This window comes from Halyomorpha halys, unplaced genomic scaffold (genome assembly GCF_000696795.3).
Source record: "Halyomorpha halys isolate HHAL.00 unplaced genomic scaffold, Hhal_1.1 Scaffold91.1, whole genome shotgun sequence".
Taxonomy (NCBI): domain Eukaryota; kingdom Metazoa; phylum Arthropoda; class Insecta; order Hemiptera; family Pentatomidae; genus Halyomorpha; species Halyomorpha halys.
Genome location: NW_027110755.1, coordinates 2,847,013 through 2,868,140, shown reverse-complemented (window position 1 = coordinate 2,868,140; position 21,128 = coordinate 2,847,013). Strand labels below are relative to the sequence as shown.

General features: G+C 31.3%; 2 protein-coding genes across 6 annotated transcripts in view; one reads left to right on the top strand and one right to left on the bottom strand.

The window, feature by feature from the left end:
* The first annotated feature begins 908 nt into the window (after positions 1-908).
* On the top strand, positions 909-13,351 carry TfIIFalpha (transcription factor IIFalpha). Its single transcript, XM_014415019.3, has 12 exons — positions 909-1,074; positions 2,346-2,389; positions 2,523-2,657; positions 2,745-2,879; positions 3,353-3,523; positions 4,850-4,971; positions 6,494-6,610; positions 7,160-7,280; positions 9,240-9,472; positions 11,988-12,057; positions 12,357-12,458; positions 13,000-13,351. The coding sequence occupies exons 1-12, from the start codon at positions 1,060-1,062 to the stop codon at positions 13,208-13,210; spliced, it is 1,476 nt and encodes a 491-aa protein (XP_014270505.1). The 5' UTR covers positions 909-1,059; the 3' UTR covers positions 13,211-13,351.
* Positions 13,352-18,270: 4,919 nt separating this feature from the next.
* Positions 18,271-21,128, bottom strand: part of LOC106677254 (radial spoke head 14 homolog) — a 28,376-nt gene continuing 25,518 nt past the window's right edge. For all 5 annotated transcript variants that reach the window (XM_014415063.3, XM_014415066.3, XM_014415067.3 and 2 more), the window contains 2 exons: positions 18,708-18,941; positions 18,271-18,628 (listed from right to left, as the gene is read on the bottom strand). In XM_014415063.3, the coding sequence (XP_014270549.1) occupies positions 18,314-18,628; positions 18,708-18,941 (549 nt within the window). In that variant the 3' untranslated portion in view covers positions 18,271-18,313. The remainder of the gene's footprint in view (positions 18,629-18,707; positions 18,942-21,128) is intronic.

The following is a 21,128-nucleotide window of genomic DNA, read 5'->3' as shown; positions in this document are numbered from 1 at the left end:
GGGATAATAATTTACATAGTGGAACAATACATTATGATACTAAACTTTTGGAATTGTATATTATCTTTTAATTCTCTGGATTTCTATTCCATCTTCTACCAACTGTTATCTCGTAGGACCCGGTGACTAGCTTCTCTGCGGGTTTACATACCCCTTCAGGAATTACACCCAGTAAAACGGAGTTAGCTTCCTGCATGACAGTGGCTGGCTACCCTCCGGGGTACCCGAGGGTTCAGGTTACTGTTCCTGTAGCTTCTTTTCAAACCTACAGGAACAGTAACCTGTAGGACGAGGATACCATCCTCGCAGAACGTATGGCTGGCATCCCTATGTCTCACCCTATCTATTCGCCTACCAAAAATCTACCTTACCTATTTTGAACACTCATTGTCGAGGTCTTCTGTTCAAGAATACCTAACAATCATCAATTGGAGTCAGATCTTACACAACCACCTGACAAGATTGAGGAAAACGCATAGTATTGTATGGCCATTATTTAAGAAGAACGCTTGAAGAAAGATTACTAAGGTAGGCACATTTTTGGAAAATAGATGGTAGAACAGGAAAACTTTTGACAGGAAAATGGAAAAATCCTTAATAGGATACGGCTTAAGGTATGAATGGGCCTTTGGACACGGTGATCTGGAATAAAGCCATACCCAATTGGGGCTGATGAAACCCACTATTTCATTGAAAATCCTATATTAAAAAAAAATTATTTGTAAGAATGATTCAATCACATTGCAATGTGTTATAAAAATAAACCAATAACGTTACGTCTAATTGAAGAAAATGTCTCTTTGTCCATAGCAATCGACGAATAATGACCTCCTTGCTAAATGCATTGCAGTTGTAAGTAGGTTTCGGTTCTAAAATAACCTGAATTGAATTGTACCGTTTGTTGTTACTTCACTTAACATTTGATTTAAGAAACGATGTGTAGTTTTAAAATGTTTTCTCTACAATCACTCTTTTTTTAACAGTTCGGTTGGTGGAACAATTAGAAATATATGAATATAAAAAAGGACCTCCTTATAAAGAGGCTTTCAGAATTTTGAAATGAATAACCAATCTGTAAGTTATATTGGTATAATATATCTATTTTTCACTAGTATAATATTTTTATCTTTCATCCAGTATCAGTCATTCAATATTATGTATTACTAATGGCATGAATAGCAAGTAGTTATTCAGTCCTGTTCTGAAATTTACTTTTTTGTTATTTATAGTAACTCATATAAATGTATTTATACTTGAGAATTTATCTACTGAGGTCCAATAAATATTATAATATGTATTGCTAAAAGTTTACTGAAACACCAGAAGGTTACTTACTGGTTCTTTATGGCTATGCCCCATTGTATTATAGCTTAAGTTGTATATATGGTGTGTCTTGATATAGTCAATCTGTTAACAAGTGTGATACTATTTCACTAGTATTCAGCAAGGATTGTAAGTATCTGAATGTGTCCAAAATTATACGGAATCGACCATCTCAACGTTGAAATAATTGGTTCTTGCATTAATCTGCTGAAACGTTATCTTGAAAAATTGCATTTAAGAGCCATGAGTATTTTTTTATTACTTCATACAATGCATAAATTCCACCTTTTAACATAATGTCATCACGCAAATCAAAATAATGACCTAATAATAATAATAAGTGTGTATACGCTACTAAGACACTGTATTGACAAAAGATAAAGCATACTGCAAACAAAGTATAGTGTGAACTCCTGTCCATAAGCATGCTTCACCATTTGCTGGACCAGAATGTTACAAATAAGACATAGTAGGATCTCACATTAATTTGCCTGGACAGACAAAATTGTTCTCCATTAATATTGTTTTGAGTATCTACTTTTTTAATTAACCACCCCATTGGTCAGAAGACTGAGGTGGGGGTAGGTATTTTTATTGTCCATCACTGTAACTAAATTGGCAAGTAATGTTATTTTGGCAAGTTATTAATGTTTACTTTGAAATATTCATAACAAGCTTGACATGTGACTCTTGAGATAAGTTGTAGACCCCAAAGAGAAGTAATGTTTTTCCCTTCAAACTAGTGGATATACTCTTAATTCATTAGTAATAAATTCAGATATATTTAAGTATTAATTCGAACATTTGATGATATTAAATAAAAAGTTGATGAATCATGTTACTGAGTCCAACAGACCCAACATTCAAGTGTACCAAGTTTTTTACCTATATTCTGGAGTTTTAAACCGGCAGTTGCTAGAGTGGAATTTTCTTTTTAAAGCAATATTGTGTTTTTAATGTATTTGTTTATATGGAATTGATGTTTTTTTTTCACCCTTTAATATTTATAATTAACTTTTCAGAGCTCTGCTCCATCGGTGCAAGAATATTCTATCAGAGTTCCCAAGTAAGTAAGCTCAATTGAACCACATTTTACAAATTTAATTTGTACTTAAATTAATGATCTTCTACTGGAAGAGTTAGTTATTAATTTGTACTTTTATTTTGTTGTTATAGTAATTAAATCTTTTTGGTTATAGGAATGTGAAGAAAAAGTTTCACGTTATGCGTTTTAATCCTGTATCAAATATTGATTTTACAAAATGGTCTCAAGTTCGAATGGAGAGAGAAAATAATATTAAAGAATTTAGAAATGCTGATGAAGAACAGCCAAAGTATTAAAACATATTTATAATATATTAATTTACAAATGCCAATTTAGTTTATACTTTTATGGTAAATAATGAATGATTTTTTTTTAGATTTGGTGCAGGCAGTGAATATGGTAGAGAAGCTCGAGAAGAAGCAAGGAGAAAGAAATATGGTATTATTACTCGAAAGTACAAACCTGAAGATCAGCCATGGATTTTAAAAATTGGAGGAAAAACTGGAAAGAAGTATGATTTTTAAGATTACTTCTAATTTAATAAAATTAATGTGTGAAAACAATACATTATAGCTCATTAATAAACTAATTAATTTAAAGTATTTTATTACTTTTTTATTGATTTGAAAAGAAAAACTATATCTATCCCATTGTCTATATCTGTAAAATATTTTCTTGAGCTAAGAATTTGTTTCTATTAATACTTTAATATTTAATGCTACTGCATTTGCATGTGCTATCTAAGGCTAAATCCATAGTTATGAGACAATTACCTCTTGTCCTGATGAATTTTTACAAAATTTTCAAGTGTTTTTGTGTACTAATTGTTTATTTCATAAGAATATGCTATTATCTATTTCTTAACAATAGATTAACATGTTATAAATAAAAGAACAATAATAATATCTCAGGGTAATAAATTATTATTGCAGATCTTATATTATTTGTAAACTCATCATTATGTAATTGGTAATTTTTTTTAAGGTTTAAAGGAATCAGAGAAGGAGGTGTAGCTGAGAATGCATCTTACTATGTATTTACACATGCAGCAGATGGTGGTATTGAAGCTTACCCTCTCACAGAATGGTACAACTTCCAGCCTATTCAAAGATACAAAGCTTTGTCTGCAGAAGAAGCAGAACAGGAATTTGGAAGGTTATTAATTTTATATTGCTCAAAAACCAGCTTATTGGAATTTAACTACATTAAGAAATAATATTGTTTTCAATTTGTTAGATCTCTCCAACATAGTACTCAATGACCTCCTAGATTCTATCATCCCTTTATTCCCCAAAATATGAAGGAGATGGTCAGGAGTGCAGTCAAAAACAAAGGATCAAAAAATAGTTAACAACTATTTATTTGGCAATGATTCACCCCACTCTGCAGGGCTGTTAAGTTCAAAAACACTGAGAAAGTCCTCATTTTTCTTATATCTCACTTTTTATAGAAAGTTTTTTCATCAAATCTCCGGTCTCGCTTTGGTAAACTCTCTCACCACTGATCGTTAGAAACTACCACTGATAGCTAGAAACTATTTATTTGCCGACATTTTGCCCCACTCTGTAGAGCTTCATCTGTCAAGTTTAAAAACAGCGACTGAGTGATTTACTTTTATAAATTTGAACCTGTAGCTCCACTAAAAAAGTTTGAGGGTGTTAATGTGGTTTAGGTTAAGGTGTTCAATGGTTTTGATTAGTCCTATACAATACCCTGTAGATTTATGCTCTCTAGGTTTTGGAATTCTCCAAAATAACTGAATGTAGTGTTCTAAATGTTGGAAAGTGACCATAAAATCCCTGCTGAGAGTTCATGAGGTCCATGCCTTAAAGTAAAATGGGACATTTTTCTAACATATAATGCTTACAAAAAAAAAAAAAAAAAAGTAGCATAAAAATTACAGTATCAAGGTATGTTGGATAATTATGGGGTACATGGTGATACTAGAGATCTGAAAGTTAGGTACTTGTGCTTTCTTGTGAGTGTGTACTTATGGGTGTATAAGCGAGCATATATCACTCGGACAGGGCCTATGTAATTTGAGATTTTATTTTGTCTTCAAAAATTACTGATTTATCTTCTAACTTGTATATTCTGGTGTGAATCTTGGAGTCAAGTTTCTGAGTATAGGTTTTGGGGTGCCACAGGCTCTTCTCTATCCTAACATTTAATTAAAACCTTTAAATTAACTTTTTTAAACAACCTTTTAATTAAACTTTCATGAGTATCTGATTTTTAGTTCCTGAAATAGCTTATTTGCTTCTTATCCATCTGCTATTATACTGATTCATCATAAACCAGCTTTAGTCTTTTGGTCCATTATCTCCCTGTTTTTATTTAGTAAATTTGATTCTTATATTTATACTTTCAATATTTTCATTTTAAATCTTTTGATTTTAGTCAATATTTCTTCTATTATTATTATTATTACTATTAACGCATAACATTGTAAATTAATTATTATTTACTTATATATTATAGGAGAAACAAAGTAATGAATTACTTTTCACTTATGTTGAGAAAAAGATTAAAAAAGGATGAAGAAGGAGATGGGGAAGAGGGGGAAGAACTAAACCTTAAAAAGGGAAAGAGAAAATCCAATGGTGATTATTCTTTTCTTTTTGATTTTTTTTTTTTTATCTAATTCAATATTTTGACTTTTTACACCAAACATTTGAGAACTAGGACTTATGAAGTCCTTACAGTTTGAATCAAGTAGAAAATGAATTTATAATTTTAATCATGAGAGATAGTTGACCATGGATGACTTATAAGTGGAGAAGATGGTTGTGGGTGCGGTCTAATTAAAACACAAATAAGTTGAAGTAACTTATTTAATTGTGCCAACATTTCGGCTAGAATTTCTAGCCTTCATCAGGGGTAACAACAGAACAAGATAACAACCAATGAATACAGAAAATTTAAACAGAATGACATAAAGTAAATAATTTTACAGAATGGAATTAATAAAATAAAGTGATGAGAGAAGTGGATTTATACATTTTATTTTCCACTTCCCTCATTCATTGGTTGTTATCTTGTTCTGTTCTTAGCCCTGATGAAGGCTAGAAATTCTAGACAAAACGTTGGCACGATTAAATTAGTTACTTCAACTTATTTGTGTTTCAATTTGACCGCACCACCCAACCATCTTCTTCTCTTATAATTTTAATGTAGAAATAGAATAATCATAGGAGTTTTTCAAATGTTAAGTATAGATTAATTTTTTTTTATGTGGTGGTAACATTACAGCACAAAAATATATGTATATTGATTTCCTTCTTTATATAATGTAACATTAAGAACAGTATTTTTTTTTTCTTTTCTTAATATTAAGAACAATACCCTCCTAACAATTTTGTTTAAAAGAAAAATTAAAAATGTGTTTTGAATGGCAACCAATAAATGTGCTCTCAGGTAATACATATATACATATATAGTAAACATTTAGATGCATGATGAAAGTTTCTTTTATCATGAATTTTATTACATTTAAATTATCTGAATAATTAATTACAAAAACTTTCATTACTTTCCCTGTTAACTTTTAGTTAGAATTATTTTTATTATGATGCAATAAAAGTTTCAATAAAAAAAACATGTATTATTGCCATTATTTTGTTTTATTTTCTTGAAATTTTTGAGTAAGCTGTAATTGAGAATAGTAACCTATTGGTGAATATTAATTCTAATCTCATCAATGGATCATAAAACAGTAACGTCCAATGATTGTTGTTTTTTATTAGAAGAATGAGTCTAAACTGAAAGAACCGTTTTCTGTAATTTAAACTTTGAGAACACAGAAGTGTTTTCTTTATAAGCACTCAGACTATAAAATGATACTGTATTTTTAAAGATACAATGGAAAATTAGTTCTCTTATAGAGTACATATAATCTTAGGATGTGTTTTAATGAAGTGCATAAATTTCTACTAAAGACAAATAAAGTAAGTAAATGTATATTGTTGACCTATTTAACTTTGGTAATTCATGTTGATTTGATTATTAATTATCATTATTATTATTATTACAATCATTATTTGTAATATAAGGAGTTTTTTCATTCTTTTCTATGATCTTTAAGACAAAATTCATTACTAATTATTTTTTAAACTTTTGTTTCAGATTTAAAAATTTCTGAAATGGATGATTGGATTGATTCAGATGATGAGTCAAGTTCAAATAATGAAGGAGGAGAGGAGGATGAAGAAAAAAAAGAAAAGAAAGCAAAAGAAAAAAAGAGTAAGTTGTTGTTTCTTTTCTGTTTTTCATTTGAAGTTGTTCTACTTTTTCGTAAAAATTCTCTCTTAATCTTCACATGTTCACATCCATAAAATTATGTCTGGATACCCCTATATATTTAATGTTAGGTAGAATATGATGTTAAACCGTATGTGATCTAAATAAGTTTGATTGACATACATGTCTAAAAGTGTGACTCTTCCTCTGTAGTATCGAGTATAGTTGCAAATGGCTGAGAGAGTGCTACTAAGCTTATTCAGTGTTTTAAAAAGTGGCAGTTTTATGTTTTATAAATTTTTTGAGGTTGGATATAGTAATAATTTATGTTCCTTTGTGTTACATTCTGTCTTGGAAAACGATTTTTACATATGTCTCGTTTCATTACCCAAGTATAGTGACTTGGACTGGTTTAAGTTGTCATCCTTTCAAAAATCCTTATAATGTACAAACCTCCTATATCTTTGGAGGGGTGGGTGAGGAGGAAGGCATGTTATTTATCATTGTACTATTTGGCCTATCAAATTTCTTTTTCTATTTTTTTTTTTTTAGAAAAAGGAGAAAAACCTAAAACTAAGAAACAAAAAGGTTCTGATGAATCTGCGTTTGAAGAAAGTGATGATGGTGATGAAGAAGGAAGAGAACTCGATTACATATCAGATTCTTCTGACAGGTTTGTATTTTTAATATTATAGTAAATATTGCCTTACCTCATATTACTAATATCTGAGGAGTTTTCTACAAAAAGTTAATTATCCATTTCTGAAAAGTAAAGTTTTTCTTAACAAATTAGAATTCTACACAAAGAATATATTTAATTTATTTAAATTTTCCCCTATCAAATAAGTATTACAAATTAACATTTTCAATAAAAATTCTACTTATCTACATGAAATGCTCCCATAATATTTTTAAAATAAGAACTTTCACGAAATTTGATTTATTGGTATAGATAGAAAACTACTCATATATTCCTATTATTCTTGTTGTTGATTATTGCTTAAAGACGTAAAACCCTCTGGTCATCAACGCCTATGGCATGATAAAAGTAAAAAAAAAAAAAAATAATAAAAATCAAAGAGGAGTTATAATTTATAAAGAAGGGGATGGCGATGTGCTTTTAAAAATTCAAATACTAATGTAATTTTAGCTTCCTTATCTGTGAGAGCTTCTGATAAATTTGGGGTCAGTCCTATCCTGTTTATTATTGGCAAATAGTAAGTACATTCTTCAAAAATATGTCCAATCGTTAGAATGGACTGACAATATTTGCACGTTGGAGGTGGCAGTTTTCTGATTAGGTGAGAGTGCGTGAGAAAAGTATGACCTATTCTCAAGCGGGTTAGAGCAACTTCCTCCCTACGGCTGTTGCGGTAGGATGTTGACCATGGTTTTACAGATTGTTTTATTTCTTTTAATTTATTCGGAGAGCTTTCATCCCACTTGGCCTGCCATTTTTCTAATATTTGTAATTTAAGGGGTGTACTGAGTTCTGAAGGGGTAAGAACGGTGGTGCCTCGGCCAGGGAGCGTGAGTACCTCTCTGGCAGCTTTGTCCGCGAGCTCGTTACCTACAATGCCAATGTGGCTTGGAGCCCATATGAAAATAATGGATTTACCTTGTTGTGATAATTTTAGAAGAAAAGATTGAATTCTTATAATGAGTGGATGTTCGGGGTACATGTTTTTTAAACTTTTTAGAGAGCTCAACGAATCTGAGATTATTACAATAGTCTTCTGAATTATTGAAAAGCAAAAATGGAGGGCTGATGCTATCACGTGGTGTTCGGCGGTGTATATTGAGCATAACTTATGTAATTTAAACTTGTGGGTTGAATCGTGAGTGACAAAAGATGAGGCGGTCGAGCTTTCGGATTTGGAACCATCAGTGTATATTAAAAAATATCCGGAATATTTTCTAGAAGACGCGCTAACCATTCTTTATACTTGACAGATGTGGTCTTATTTTTGTGCTTAAGTGACAGATATAGCATTGTTACAGTTAATGTTCATGTTCTCGACTCATTTTATTTTAGGTTCAGATAGAATTTAATTTTTTCTTTGACAAATTGATAAAAAGATTAAATTTTTTCATGCCAGTTTCTGAAACCATGTGTTTTTTTAATCTTAGTTCTCTCCTCCTCCCGCTGCACTCTTCCTTCCTCCACTCCTCCCAGACCAACATCTACAGTCAACTACTTCCATTCCATTCTAAATTTAGGTAGATTTAGATAAGGTGACAGTAGTCTAAGAAAAAAAAATTTCTCATATTAATTCTTCTGGATTATAAAATTCTTTGGTAAGCTTGATTCTAACCATGACAAGTTAAAAGAGCATAAATAAAAAATATATATATGTATTTATTGATTTTTATTTATTTATTTTTTTTCTGGAACCAACAATTAATAATTTTAGTGTAAACAGCAAATTTATAATTTAATTTTCTGTATCAGGTATGGATTATTTTCATTATTCATGGTAACTAATGTATTATTACATCATCAGTTAATAAATGTAGTTTCCAATAAGTTTTCCTTATAAATTGTTTTTCCTTACTATTCAAAATATTAATAAAACTATAAAAATCTTCATTATTGTAAAATATTAATTGTATCCAAATAATTTTTTCTTAGTGTTTCAGACCATGAAGGAAAGATAGATAAGGAAATGAAAGGTGTTGCTGAAGAAAGTGCTCTTAGACGTTTACTTACCTCTGATGAAGATGAAGAGGATGAAGAAAATAAAAAAGAAGAAGGAAAGGAAGGTGAAAAAGAAAATAAAGAGGCTGAGCAGAAAGAGAAAGAAAGTAAAAAAAGGAAAAGGAAGAAGAAGCCCAATGAAAAGAAGAAAGCAGCTGGAGATGGTGGTATAGCTTAATTTTTTACTTTCACTTACCTTTTTATGGAATATATAGTAAGGAAAAGTATTGCAATTGGGCAAAATTTCCAATTCTAGTTTTTTACGGAAATGCATGTTTCGAGATCAAGGCTTGCAAAATGGTCTGTCCGTGTGTGCATGCATACGAGAACAGCCTAGCTCAAGAACAAAAAATCACAAGACCTTGAAATTAAATATTTAAGGCTGGGATGTGACAATCACATAGTTTTCGTTAAAATCGACTGATCGGAAGTACCGCCTTATAAAATCTATTTTACACTTTTTTCCTTTTTCTTCAAAATTACTCTGACAATTTTGATTAATCTTGGTGAATCAATGAGCAATTAAGTGTTCTTTAATATCATGTAGGTGTTATCCTTATTGAAATAATCTAACAGCTCTTAAATGCCACATTTTCAAAAATTCTTCCTCTAAAGTGCCTTCAATTTTTTTAATTTGAAAATAACAAGTTCTCATTTCAGCAAAAGTATAAAATGAATAAATAGAAAATATTAATAAATTTAATGATGAACTAAAGGAGAAAAAACGAAAAGTAGATACATACGATTGGAATGGGAAAAGCCAAGACCAAACGATCTTTCCAAATTACATGACTTCATTTTCTTTTGTTACATTGTTGTATTATTGACAGGAGCATAATTTATATATATTATTCCCACCTCGAGAATTTCATTCTTGTTATATCGTCACACTTGGATTTGAGGCTTTCTCTTTTTCCATGTGAATCTCCTCGCAAACACAATTTTTATGCTTGGCGGTTTCCAAGACATCGTTCATCATTTCTAAACTCTTTTTAGATAGAATGTTCAGAAAAATCCTATATTGTAGTATTTTTGGCATTAAGATGTGAAAATGTTTGTCTCTTCTCTAATCACAGCTAATTTATCCGTTCTCATTCTCTTTTGTCTATAATACAACCGTGTTGCGGTCATGCTTGCTCCAAATATAAGCCTTTGAAAAAGATAATCTGAACACCATTCTTTGTAGCAAGTTCTCAGTTTCTTTTAATGACCCCACTGGATAGAAGATCTAGATAGGCATGCATTTCAGTTTCATCCTCAGGAACCCATTCCTGTTTTTATCACCTGACTGTACAAGTTACATTTTTGTTTCTGTAAGTGCCCTTTGGTTAGTATGATTCATATATTAGGTAGGTACTACTTCTAGGAAATATTTACTCAACGCAAATAGTCACAGTGAATCTAAATAATTCCTCAGAAACCATTTATGACAAATACCATCAGGGGAGTGCTGGAGGGACCCTAACTGTGTTTTTATTTGGACAAAAGAAACTGTGTGATATGTTTTTGTAAATTTAATAGAAACTTACTCCTGTAATTCAAGATAGTTTTGTGAAAAAAATTGTTGAGCGACTTGGCAGTTGAGGTATTTTTGGATATAAGTTTTCATTAGAAAAAGAGCTTGTGGGGTTATTAAAGAGATACCCCTACGGTATTACAAAGGTTAAACCTAACAAGATTATCCATATGTTCTGATCATAGATTAGACCTATGGGGGACTCCTCATTTCTATTGGAACAATTTTGATTTAGATTAGGCTTTATTAAGCTGTAGGTTTTATGCTGATAACACTATGATTTGTGTTTTATTAAGTTTAGGTTTGAGAATTTATCTTTATCGACTTTAAGGTTAACAAGATTTGGTTCCAAATTAATTTGGATTGACTTTGCTATGAAGAATTTTTAATGGTTGAGGACTATAGCTAAGATAGAAGATTTGTCAAACTAACCATTGAGGGTCAAGTACTTGTGATGTACTGTATCAACTTGAGATAATTTGGAGGTGGACAGGTTAAGGGAGTTAATGGATGTAATATGTTGGGAAATACAGGTTTTGAGGTATCCGCCACCCAGACTACCTTCTTACAAATATAAAATTCAGTCAACTAATAATTTTATAATACAGTAGTGCTTAACTTATTCATTTATGTCTTGTATGTTTCAGTGATACTGTGCCCCCTCTTTTGCATCTATAATTTCACAATATTTTTATATAATCTACAATTGCATTAATAATTGATTAATATAGAAAAGTTTAACAAATAAATAAGTTTTTTAAAAATCTTCTTCCTCCAGCTGTCATCAACTGTAGGTATTAGCTGCATAGGCTTTTATTTGTAGACCTAGCTGTATTTTCCTGGGTTTTATTTCTTCATCCATTTTGTAAATATATCCAAAACATTTGATTTGTCTATTTCTAGTGTAATTTACCTCATTATAATCGAACCAATCAAACCTAGCCACTTCATGATCCTTTCCTCCCTGGTTTCACTTTTCCTCATGAGTGTGAATATGCTCTGATTTAAATGTAGGCTAAAAAGACTCTTTGATATCACAGGAAAGTCAGAGATGGAGATTCATTATCCTAGATATAATTAATCATTCCTTGAACGAGATAAATTATTCTATATTTATCCTTTTGATTTATTTGAAAAGTAGTTTATGATTTATGTTTGTTGTTTAGAAACTTCTTCAGATTCAAGTGGTGATAGTTCTGATTCAGAAGTTGCTGAAGGAAAGAAAGATGCCAATAGGTAATTTTTCAATAATTTTACTCCCTATACCTTTTGAGTAGGTGTTCTCAACCTTTTGGCCTCAATCTATTCTTGGCCTCCTGCTTGAGAACTCCTACTTAAAAAAAAAAAATTGTTAAGCTTTTTTAAAAAAGTCATTCAAAGTTGGTTGGAAATTTTTTTTTATATAAAATTTAAGGTTTTCCATTTTGTTATTTTTGTGAATATCCTAGTTATTAAATATTGGTTATAGCTTGAATGAGATTTAGGATTTTTTTTTTTAACTTATTTATTTTTTTTTCATTATATATTATTTACAGTGCATCAAATTCAAGATGCCCTAGTCCGGTTGACAAGAAAACTGAAATATCTCCAACAAAGAAGGCCAAAATAGATCATCAGCCTCCAATGCTTTCTTATGGGTATGCTTCATTTTACATATGTTTTCTAAATTTCTGTTCACTATATGAAATTAACATTCAAACAACTTGAATATACCAAAACCCCATTTCGAAAATCATAATATATTTTTTTTTTTTTTTAGAGTTTTGTGAATTATTAAATAAAACTTAGTAGGTCTTAGTAGTAATGAATAAATTTTCAAAATCTGAAAACAATTTTTTCGGTTTTTGAAGATTTGTGTGACATATTCTTGTCTTGAAGCCTTCAATTTTCAAAATCAAACATTTTATTCTGAAATCATAGATTTTTAATGGGTGCATTGAACTTGATGATTATATTCGATAGTTCTGCAAAAATGGTTTTATATGAAAATTATAACTATTCATAATTATTATCTTTTTAAGGATTATATTTATTCGTAGTTCATCTGAGGTTAGTAGCATAAAAAAATATTGGCTGTTGGAAATAAACTGATCATGTATCTACTAAAGCTCATAAAATTTGTTTAAGGAGCATTAAAGTAAGAAATATTTTTATATACTTTAATATTTGTTGCTTTAGTGGTGAAAATGGCATAACTGAAGAAGCTGTAAGGAGGTACTTGATGAGAAAACCAATGACCACTACAGAGCTACTTCAAAAATTCAAAGGCCGGAAAACAGGACTGAGTTCTGAACAACTTGTCAATGTCATGACTCAAATTCTCAAAAGAATTAATCCTGTTAAGCAAACAATAAAAAATAAAATGTATCTATCTATAAGGCCTCAGTAAACAACAAATTGTTAAAGGTTTCTATTCGTGTAATTTATATAACCACATTTAAAAAATCTTGATGATGTTCATCTCAATGTGAAGACTGATGATTTTTATACTGTTTGAGGCAAGCTGTGATTTATCATTGTTTAAATTATATAGTTAATCATTTCCTTTACTGTAATATTATACCCACTTATTTCGAGTACATTTTAATATAAAATCTTAATTTAAAATTAGGATTAATAATGTCTATAAAGTATTCCAAGTATACCAAAACATAGTATTGTATCTAAATAATTTGTTAAAAGTTTCAATATAAATGTATATTTTAATGTGTTTCTGTTTATATTAGAGTAAGTACAGTATCTTAACCCTTAAAGTGATAGGTGGGACAGTCAGACCCAGCAACATTTATATCTATTTTTTTTTTATATTATGATCAGAACTCAAATTTTTATGCAGTAAAAACCCTAAAAATATGCAATAGAAAAACTGTAAAGTAGGCAGTAAAACATAAAAATGTAGCAGAAATCCTCCAAATATGCTGTATGACAGTTAAAATAATGAAATATACTTCTAATGTCCCTAAAATAAGATCTGAGCTGAGCAAGTATTGAAAAAGTGGATGTTGATTGATAAAAACATAATGTGAGACATTTTTAAAAATTAAAGTATGAATGTAATAGAAACAACAATTAGTAATAAAAGAAAATTAGCTATGATTGTATTTATAATTGATATTAACAAAATAAGTTAACATTAATGAATTAGTCAGTGACATTTAGGAAACCTAATCTTCTGTCCTTTATAATCTTAAAATGATCTTTATGCACCTTCAAAATATGTGATGGGAACAAACTTATATGCACCTAAATTATCGGTGCCTTTAATAATTATTAAGTACCAGTCATGGCCCCTCTCAAATGTGAATGCCGTCTTATGTTGATCCTTAAAGTGCATTTTTATTTTATGATATCCAGTTTTCAAGTCCTGAGTGCTGAATACCGTAGCTCAGCTAGTCCAAAATGTCTTCAAATCTGGGGATCGGATACTTCTCATCTACGGTATTCTTGTTCAGTTCCTGTAATCTATTACCACCCTATACTTTTCGGTAGTTTCACCAGGCACACTCTTCTTTTTCACTGCCCACAACGGACTATTATACGGGGAAGTACTGTCAATAATTATTCCCTGGTGTTTTAAACTTTCAAGCTCTTCCTGGATGTGGTGATGTAGAGCCTGCAGGTATCTCTACTCTTTCACTTTTTCTTGTTTTAGTGAGATCTCATGGACCATCCTCCCGGTTGTCCCAAGCTTGTCCCCTTCTGTAAAAAGATATCTTCATATTTCCCCCCTAAGGCTTCGTCTCCAGTCCTCGGCTTGATTGATTGCTCCAACCCGAGCGCCCGCACTCTGCTGAAAATGACATTTGTTGATTTTTCCTCCTAACTTAATATTCCATTTTCCCCTGCTATTTCTATCCCACCTTCCCTAGTAGGTCACATCCCACAAATACTTTGTATTCCTTAGGCATACTTCCTACGATATGTACCTGCAAGTATTTCCTACTAAATCCCCACCGTTTCAACCCTACCTCCCCCTCTACTTCACCAGGGCCACCAAGGGTGATTAATTTACATTGACATTTCCGAATCTGGTGTGTCCTCTCTCCCCTACACAGCTTTTCTAGGTCTTCTCGGCACATGATGGTGTTGGAACTGCCAGTGTCCATTAGGCACCTCACTCCTCCTATCTCTATTATAGGCAGACCGCCGCTTTCCCCTCTCGTTATAATTCAGTAGTGTGCAGTCGCTGCTCTGCGGACATCCCCTTCAGATGTCTCGTGTCTTCCTCTCTCCTGTTCTTCGCCTCCATCTGCCTCTGTTCCCATCCTCCTGTCTCTTCTCTGACTTGATTCCCTGGCTCTCCAGCTTCTTCTTCAGTCTCCAATGTTTCCGTCGATTCACCAGATGATTTATTCAACTCCTGGTTGCTTCTCCGAATCCGTTGATCTCAATTGGTTCACCCCGGCCGACATCTCTTCTTCAGTACAAGTATGGCCACTGTTTGGGGCTATGTGCCCTCATTTCAACATTCAAAACACCTTGTTCGTGGACAGTGGGCCACTAAGTGTCCTCTTTTCCCACAACCATGGCATTTTCTGTCCTCATGGCACCGGCTGCTTCTTGGTTTTATCTGCCTCCTTTTGGTGAGAGTTACTCTTTCCTTCCCACTATGACGGTATTCATTTCTTCTCCATGGAACTGGATTAGTCCTCGAACGATTATAAGCAACTCTCGTCCATCCGCTTTCTTCTATTTCCATAAGGGACTCTTCCTCTCTGGCGCTGACATCAATAAGTTCCTGCACGCACTCTGTGAATGAGCACTCTCTCGGCATTCCATCCTTCCAGCATTCCCTAGCTGAATCTTTAATACATTGGATAGGAATTGCATCTGACCCTGCACCTGGATTGTCTTCCGCGGCATACTGCCCATTAGACTGTCTCGGTTTCTTCGTGTCCCTAATGATCATAAATATGTCCTTTTCTGGGGTCCAACGTCCTTCAAATGCCTTCTTTAATCTCGCTTTGATCATGCTCTAGGGTGACTCCTCATCCGCTTGAATTTGATTGAGGATACTTCTTTTCACCCTGCAGACGACTGCTGCCCTTAACGCCCCAGCATCCTCACTGTCAAGGAGGTGTTCGGCTGTCTTCATTTCAGTTCGGCTTATTAGTCTATCACCCCCTTTCTAAAAGTGATTTAATTCCCTGGCCTCTCCTGTGAATTTTTAATTCTGACACCGCCTTTCTCAGGTCCTGAGCGGTTGCTGTTGGGATCTTAATCCATTCTAGCATCGTGGCATGAGCTTGCGCTAAGGAGACTTCCGGTAATGGCTCTATCTCCGTGTTGATTGCAGCTACAGGTTGGTTGGCTGCAGCAGGAAGTGGGTTGGAGAAATTCTGATCTTCGATGTTAAGAACTGCTGCTTTCACTATTCCGTTACCTGTCATAAATCAGAGAGAACAAATAAAAGAAAAAAGAATTTTTTTCTTCAGACTAAAATTTGTTTTGGTATTCAAAGATCCCGGGTTTCAGCACCACATAATTATAATCAAAAGCAAAATGTCAAAAAAGGGAAGAAGGAATAAGATCTGACATGTTTGAACTGCTCTAAAATACTGGCTTTATTTTATTTTTTTCTGATCCCTCTAAAACAGAATAAACAATAAATTAGTGGATGGTTTATTATGGGAAAAAAAGAATAAATCATGTTGAGTATTACCTTTTACTACCTGTGGTAGTTTAAGGTAGCAGGCTTTATGTTTAATCTTTTTTTTTTCCTACCTCCTATTTATTTATATTTAAAACAATTACAATTATATACATTTTGATTAATCTAAGAAAATTATATATATAAAAATTTACAATTTATCTTGTTTTGCCTTTTGGCATTATAAGATGTTGAAAACATTATGCGCTGAAGGCAGTTTATACATTTAATGGCTTGGTAGCCAGGGGGCTAACATAGAATGGGGAGTGACCATTCCGTTCAGTACATCTCTTTACATACATTCGATCAGCTGATCCTCTCAGTCAGCTGGCATTAAAGTAACATGTATATGTATGAATTTTTGGAATATATTGTAATTCTCAAAAATTTATTTAATCATCTTCCAATAATTAAATTAATCCAAGTATCACAATAATTAATTAATAAATAAATAAATTAATTTTTTATTAAATTAATGGGCTGCCAGGGGGCTAACATAGAATGGGGAGTGACCATTCCGTTCAGTACATCTCTTTACATACATTCGATCAGCTGGCATCAAAGTAACATGTATATGTATGAATGTTTGGAATATATTGTAATTCTCAAAAATTTATTTAAAATAAAATAAAAAGAATTTTGATAGTTTTAACTTATTTCAAATATAAAAGATAACTTGGGTTCAGATTAAAAGCTTTAATATAGAATAGATAATAGAATTTTATTACATAAGAGACTTTTTTCTCAGGGCCGGTTTCCAGGCAATCAGAAACAGACAACACTTTACCACTAATAACACTTAAACTTAATTAATAGCTATTTTACAAATACAATAAATTCCAGTTAAAAACAAAACTAACCAATTACACATCTTCCCCTAATAATTGATAATTGTTGATATCTTCTTGTCTAAGATGCTATATCCAAAACTCCAAACAATAGCTTCCAGTGCTTCCCGCTTCTAGCCGAACCGATGTCTTCTCCCCAAGCCAGCTAAATCAAGAGTGCCCATTTCCTCTCTTAAATGTTCCTGGTCGATCCAAAAATAATAGATTGTAAATAGTTTATTGATAATTGTTATGTTCTCCTATTTCTTCTTTGATTATTCTTTTTCTATAATTATTGTATAGAAACAACAAATGTTGAAAAATTTTAATCTATCTCAACACAAACAATTCAACCAACACTTCGGAAGGACACGCACCGCCATCTTCCTTGTTTTGAACAGTGTATTTATTTTAAACAATGAAAACTGGTTAGCTTGCTTTTTGATTTAAAATAACAAATAAACAATACTGAAATGATATAATTAAAAAATAGGATATTACAATATATATTCCAAAAATTTCTCCTGTTTGAACTGGCATGTGAGTTTTGCTGTCTTTAAATTTGATATTTGAAACTGTCTTATCTCGATCTATTGCAAATTTAAGATTTTGATAAAGTTTCTCTATCCACGATTTCAACTTTGAAGATAGAAATGCATTTATTTTATTTATTCTTTCTCTGGTTAATTAATATTTATTGATTTTGTCCAGGCTGGTGAAATAAACCCTTTTTTCCAAAATTAAATCCACCCTGATTGAAATTGATTTACTACTATAACAATTTTTGTCATCTTTTAGAAATATGAATATTACCAAGTATCACAATAATTAATTAATTAATAATAATAATAAAACTTAAATTATTTGAAGTAAGACAATTTTTTATTAAATTAATTCAGTCCTCATCACTGAACTTGTTTCTATATTTCAAGTTTTAATTAAAATATAATTGATAAATAAAAACGAAAGAAATTATTATTTTTTAGTTTATTATATTGTCTAGTTAGTTTTTCTTTTATGGCTCCCAGTTTATAACACTATAAAGGTTCTTGATGCTTCTAATTATGCTGGCATCATGTTCAAAATGAAGAAGTATGGTTATTTTTGAATCACCTAATATATTTTTCAAACATTTTCTTCCTTCTGGTAATTCAGCAAGATTTGTAAGGGTATTTATTACATATTTTTTCATATCCAAAGACACATTATTAAGGGGGAGAAATTTAACTAAGCTATCAATCAAACCACATTCAAAAGCTTGCTTCCTTCCCTCCCTATGGATTGTTGCAAACTGCAAAACAGATGCCATTTTTGTTCTTATTTCTTTACCCTATAACATTTTGTACAGATGAAGTTAAATCAGATTTACAATTTTAACAGAATTAATTAGCTATTGAACAATAAGATACATGTGAATAAGTAACTTCTCGGCATAATACAGGAATCAACCCATGCGATACAATTCCAGTCTTTCCGATAGGATGCTTAGCTACTTCAACAAATAAGCTCGCTACAGCCTTCTTCAGCATCATACAATCACCAGTTAAGAAAGGGGAAAGATCAAATACTCCTTCAGACATTAGAGCTACTTTTGCTTCATCTCCATTGTCCAGTAATCTCAGAAGAGAATCAAGATGGGCTGCCTGCAATAGTAAACTTTTTCATTTACTGAATAATTTTTCAACTATAAACTGACATGAAATAATTCAGTATGAGTAAATAAACACAAAAAAAATTTTACATCACCATTTCATTTCCCAATAATAGTTTGCTAGGTAAAGGTGGCTTAAGACCATAGTGGAACAAAATAATGAATATAGAAAAGTATTAACACCAGTTTTAGAGCCAACATAAGATAATGCTTGAAAAAAGGGATAACCAGCCAATATAGCTTTTATATTGAAACTTTCCTTGATGCCAGTCTATTCATGATGAGTGATCAAATGATCAAAATGAACCAAAGTTTAATAACTAGGTATAGTACAAGGACAACAAGTGAACATACTGTACCAAATCATTTTGATGTTGCTAATCCTTAGGCTAGAAGACCTCTACCCTGCCTCATCCTTTGAATATACTTCAAAGGCAGCAAAATAGAAGGGCTGAAGAATACAAAATTCTGTACCAAAATAGCATAAAATCAATTCATTATTTATTGACATTAATCAGAGCTAGAGGGAGAAATACCAATTTCTGAGAACCGTGATAATTTTTAAATACTTCAATTTGAAGAAGTGATTTTGTTTATCATTCTAGAAGTAGATAGTCTGGTGAAATAAATAATAATTTTTTGGAATAATTATCAGATCTACTTTATATAACTCAACTCATTGATTTCTACATTTTTAGACTTCAGTACAAATATTTATGAAACAATATATTATTCTATCATATTGTTGATGGCTATTTATGGATCCTTTTAAAGTTAATAAGACATGGAGTAGCTCATTGGGAAAAGGGGAAATCAATGCTTAATCCAGGGACTGTGGATAGTCTTAATTGGGAAATGATATAATCCTGGCAGTTAAGTTTGAACGCTGGCCAAAGTACCTCCTAATGTAATCAGTGGTAAAGAAACAGTACTCTTCCTAATTATTGATTAATATTTGATAATTATTTGAAACTGATATGTCGCCTGCGTATATTACATATATTGCGGTACAATAATTGATCCTTGTGCTGTCCCGGCCAAGAAATAGCTATTAGATGAAATTCATGATGGTTGAAATATGAGTTGGTACATCAAAATTAATATAGTTTTTATTGAAAGAAGATAGTTGACCGTATGAAGTATATTGGAGGAAGATAGTCCAGGTGGCAGTCAATAAATATTTCAAAATAATTACAAAAAACTATTTATTGTTAACCAACATTTCGCCCCTCTTTGCAGGGCTTTGTCAGGGCTAAATGAGAAAACAAGTTACAAAAAATTTTAGAATTAACATAACATTAAAAATAAAAAACAATTTTTAAAGTTTATAAAGTATATAGAAAAACTAAAATAAATAAAATATTAATAATAACAATATGAGGAAATATACATGTTGGTAGACTGGAGGTAAGTTGGTAATAAATATATCGAGGTGTGATATAAGTTCTCAATATAATAATATAAATATACTCAATATAATATAAAATCTAGACACATAAATTGTAGGAGAATACTCATTAAAAATGGTTTTAAATATGGTAGAGAGGTAGATGTTTAAGGTACAACAGATAAGTGGTGTAGATATGGTATAGGTAAGGTATAGTAATATGTAAAAGGAGATATTAAGAAATTTGACAAGAATGAATAATAGCTATAATAACCTGATAATAATGATGTCCTCTTACCAACTGACCAGAAAAACAGGAGCAGGTAGAGAGAGAATAAAGGCCCTGGGTGGGGACACATTTTTTATGGTATATAGATGGTAAACGGCAAGAGTGTCAAATCTCATATCTAATATTACAATAGGTAAATATATGCAATAAAATGGGAAGTACAAGTTTAAGATATTATATACAAATATAATAATAGATTTCTTAAAATCTATAAACAGGTAAGTTGACAAAAATGTATGATCTCTAATCTATTACACGAGGTAGATATATGTTTAAAATGTGGAATAAGATACTATTTTTATTTTTATATATATATTGTAATATGCTCTTTTTTAGTAAATAGTATATTTTGATGTATAAATGGTTTTAATATGTTTTATTTTATGTATCATTTTAATATTCATTGTTTTGTTTATCCAAAAAGCAAACTAACCAAGTTTCATTGTTTATAATAACTTCGTGATACAAAAAACCAAGATGGCGGTATGTTGTCAAGGCCACAT

Coding starts and splice junctions, on each gene's coding strand:
- TfIIFalpha (XM_014415019.3), top strand. Junction 3,524..4,849: donor GCAGAACAGGAATTTGGAAG/GTTATTAATTTT, acceptor TATATATTATAG/GAGAAACAAAGTAATGAATT. Junction 4,972..6,493: donor GGGAAAGAGAAAATCCAATG/GTGATTATTCTT, acceptor CTTTTGTTTCAG/ATTTAAAAATTTCTGAAATG.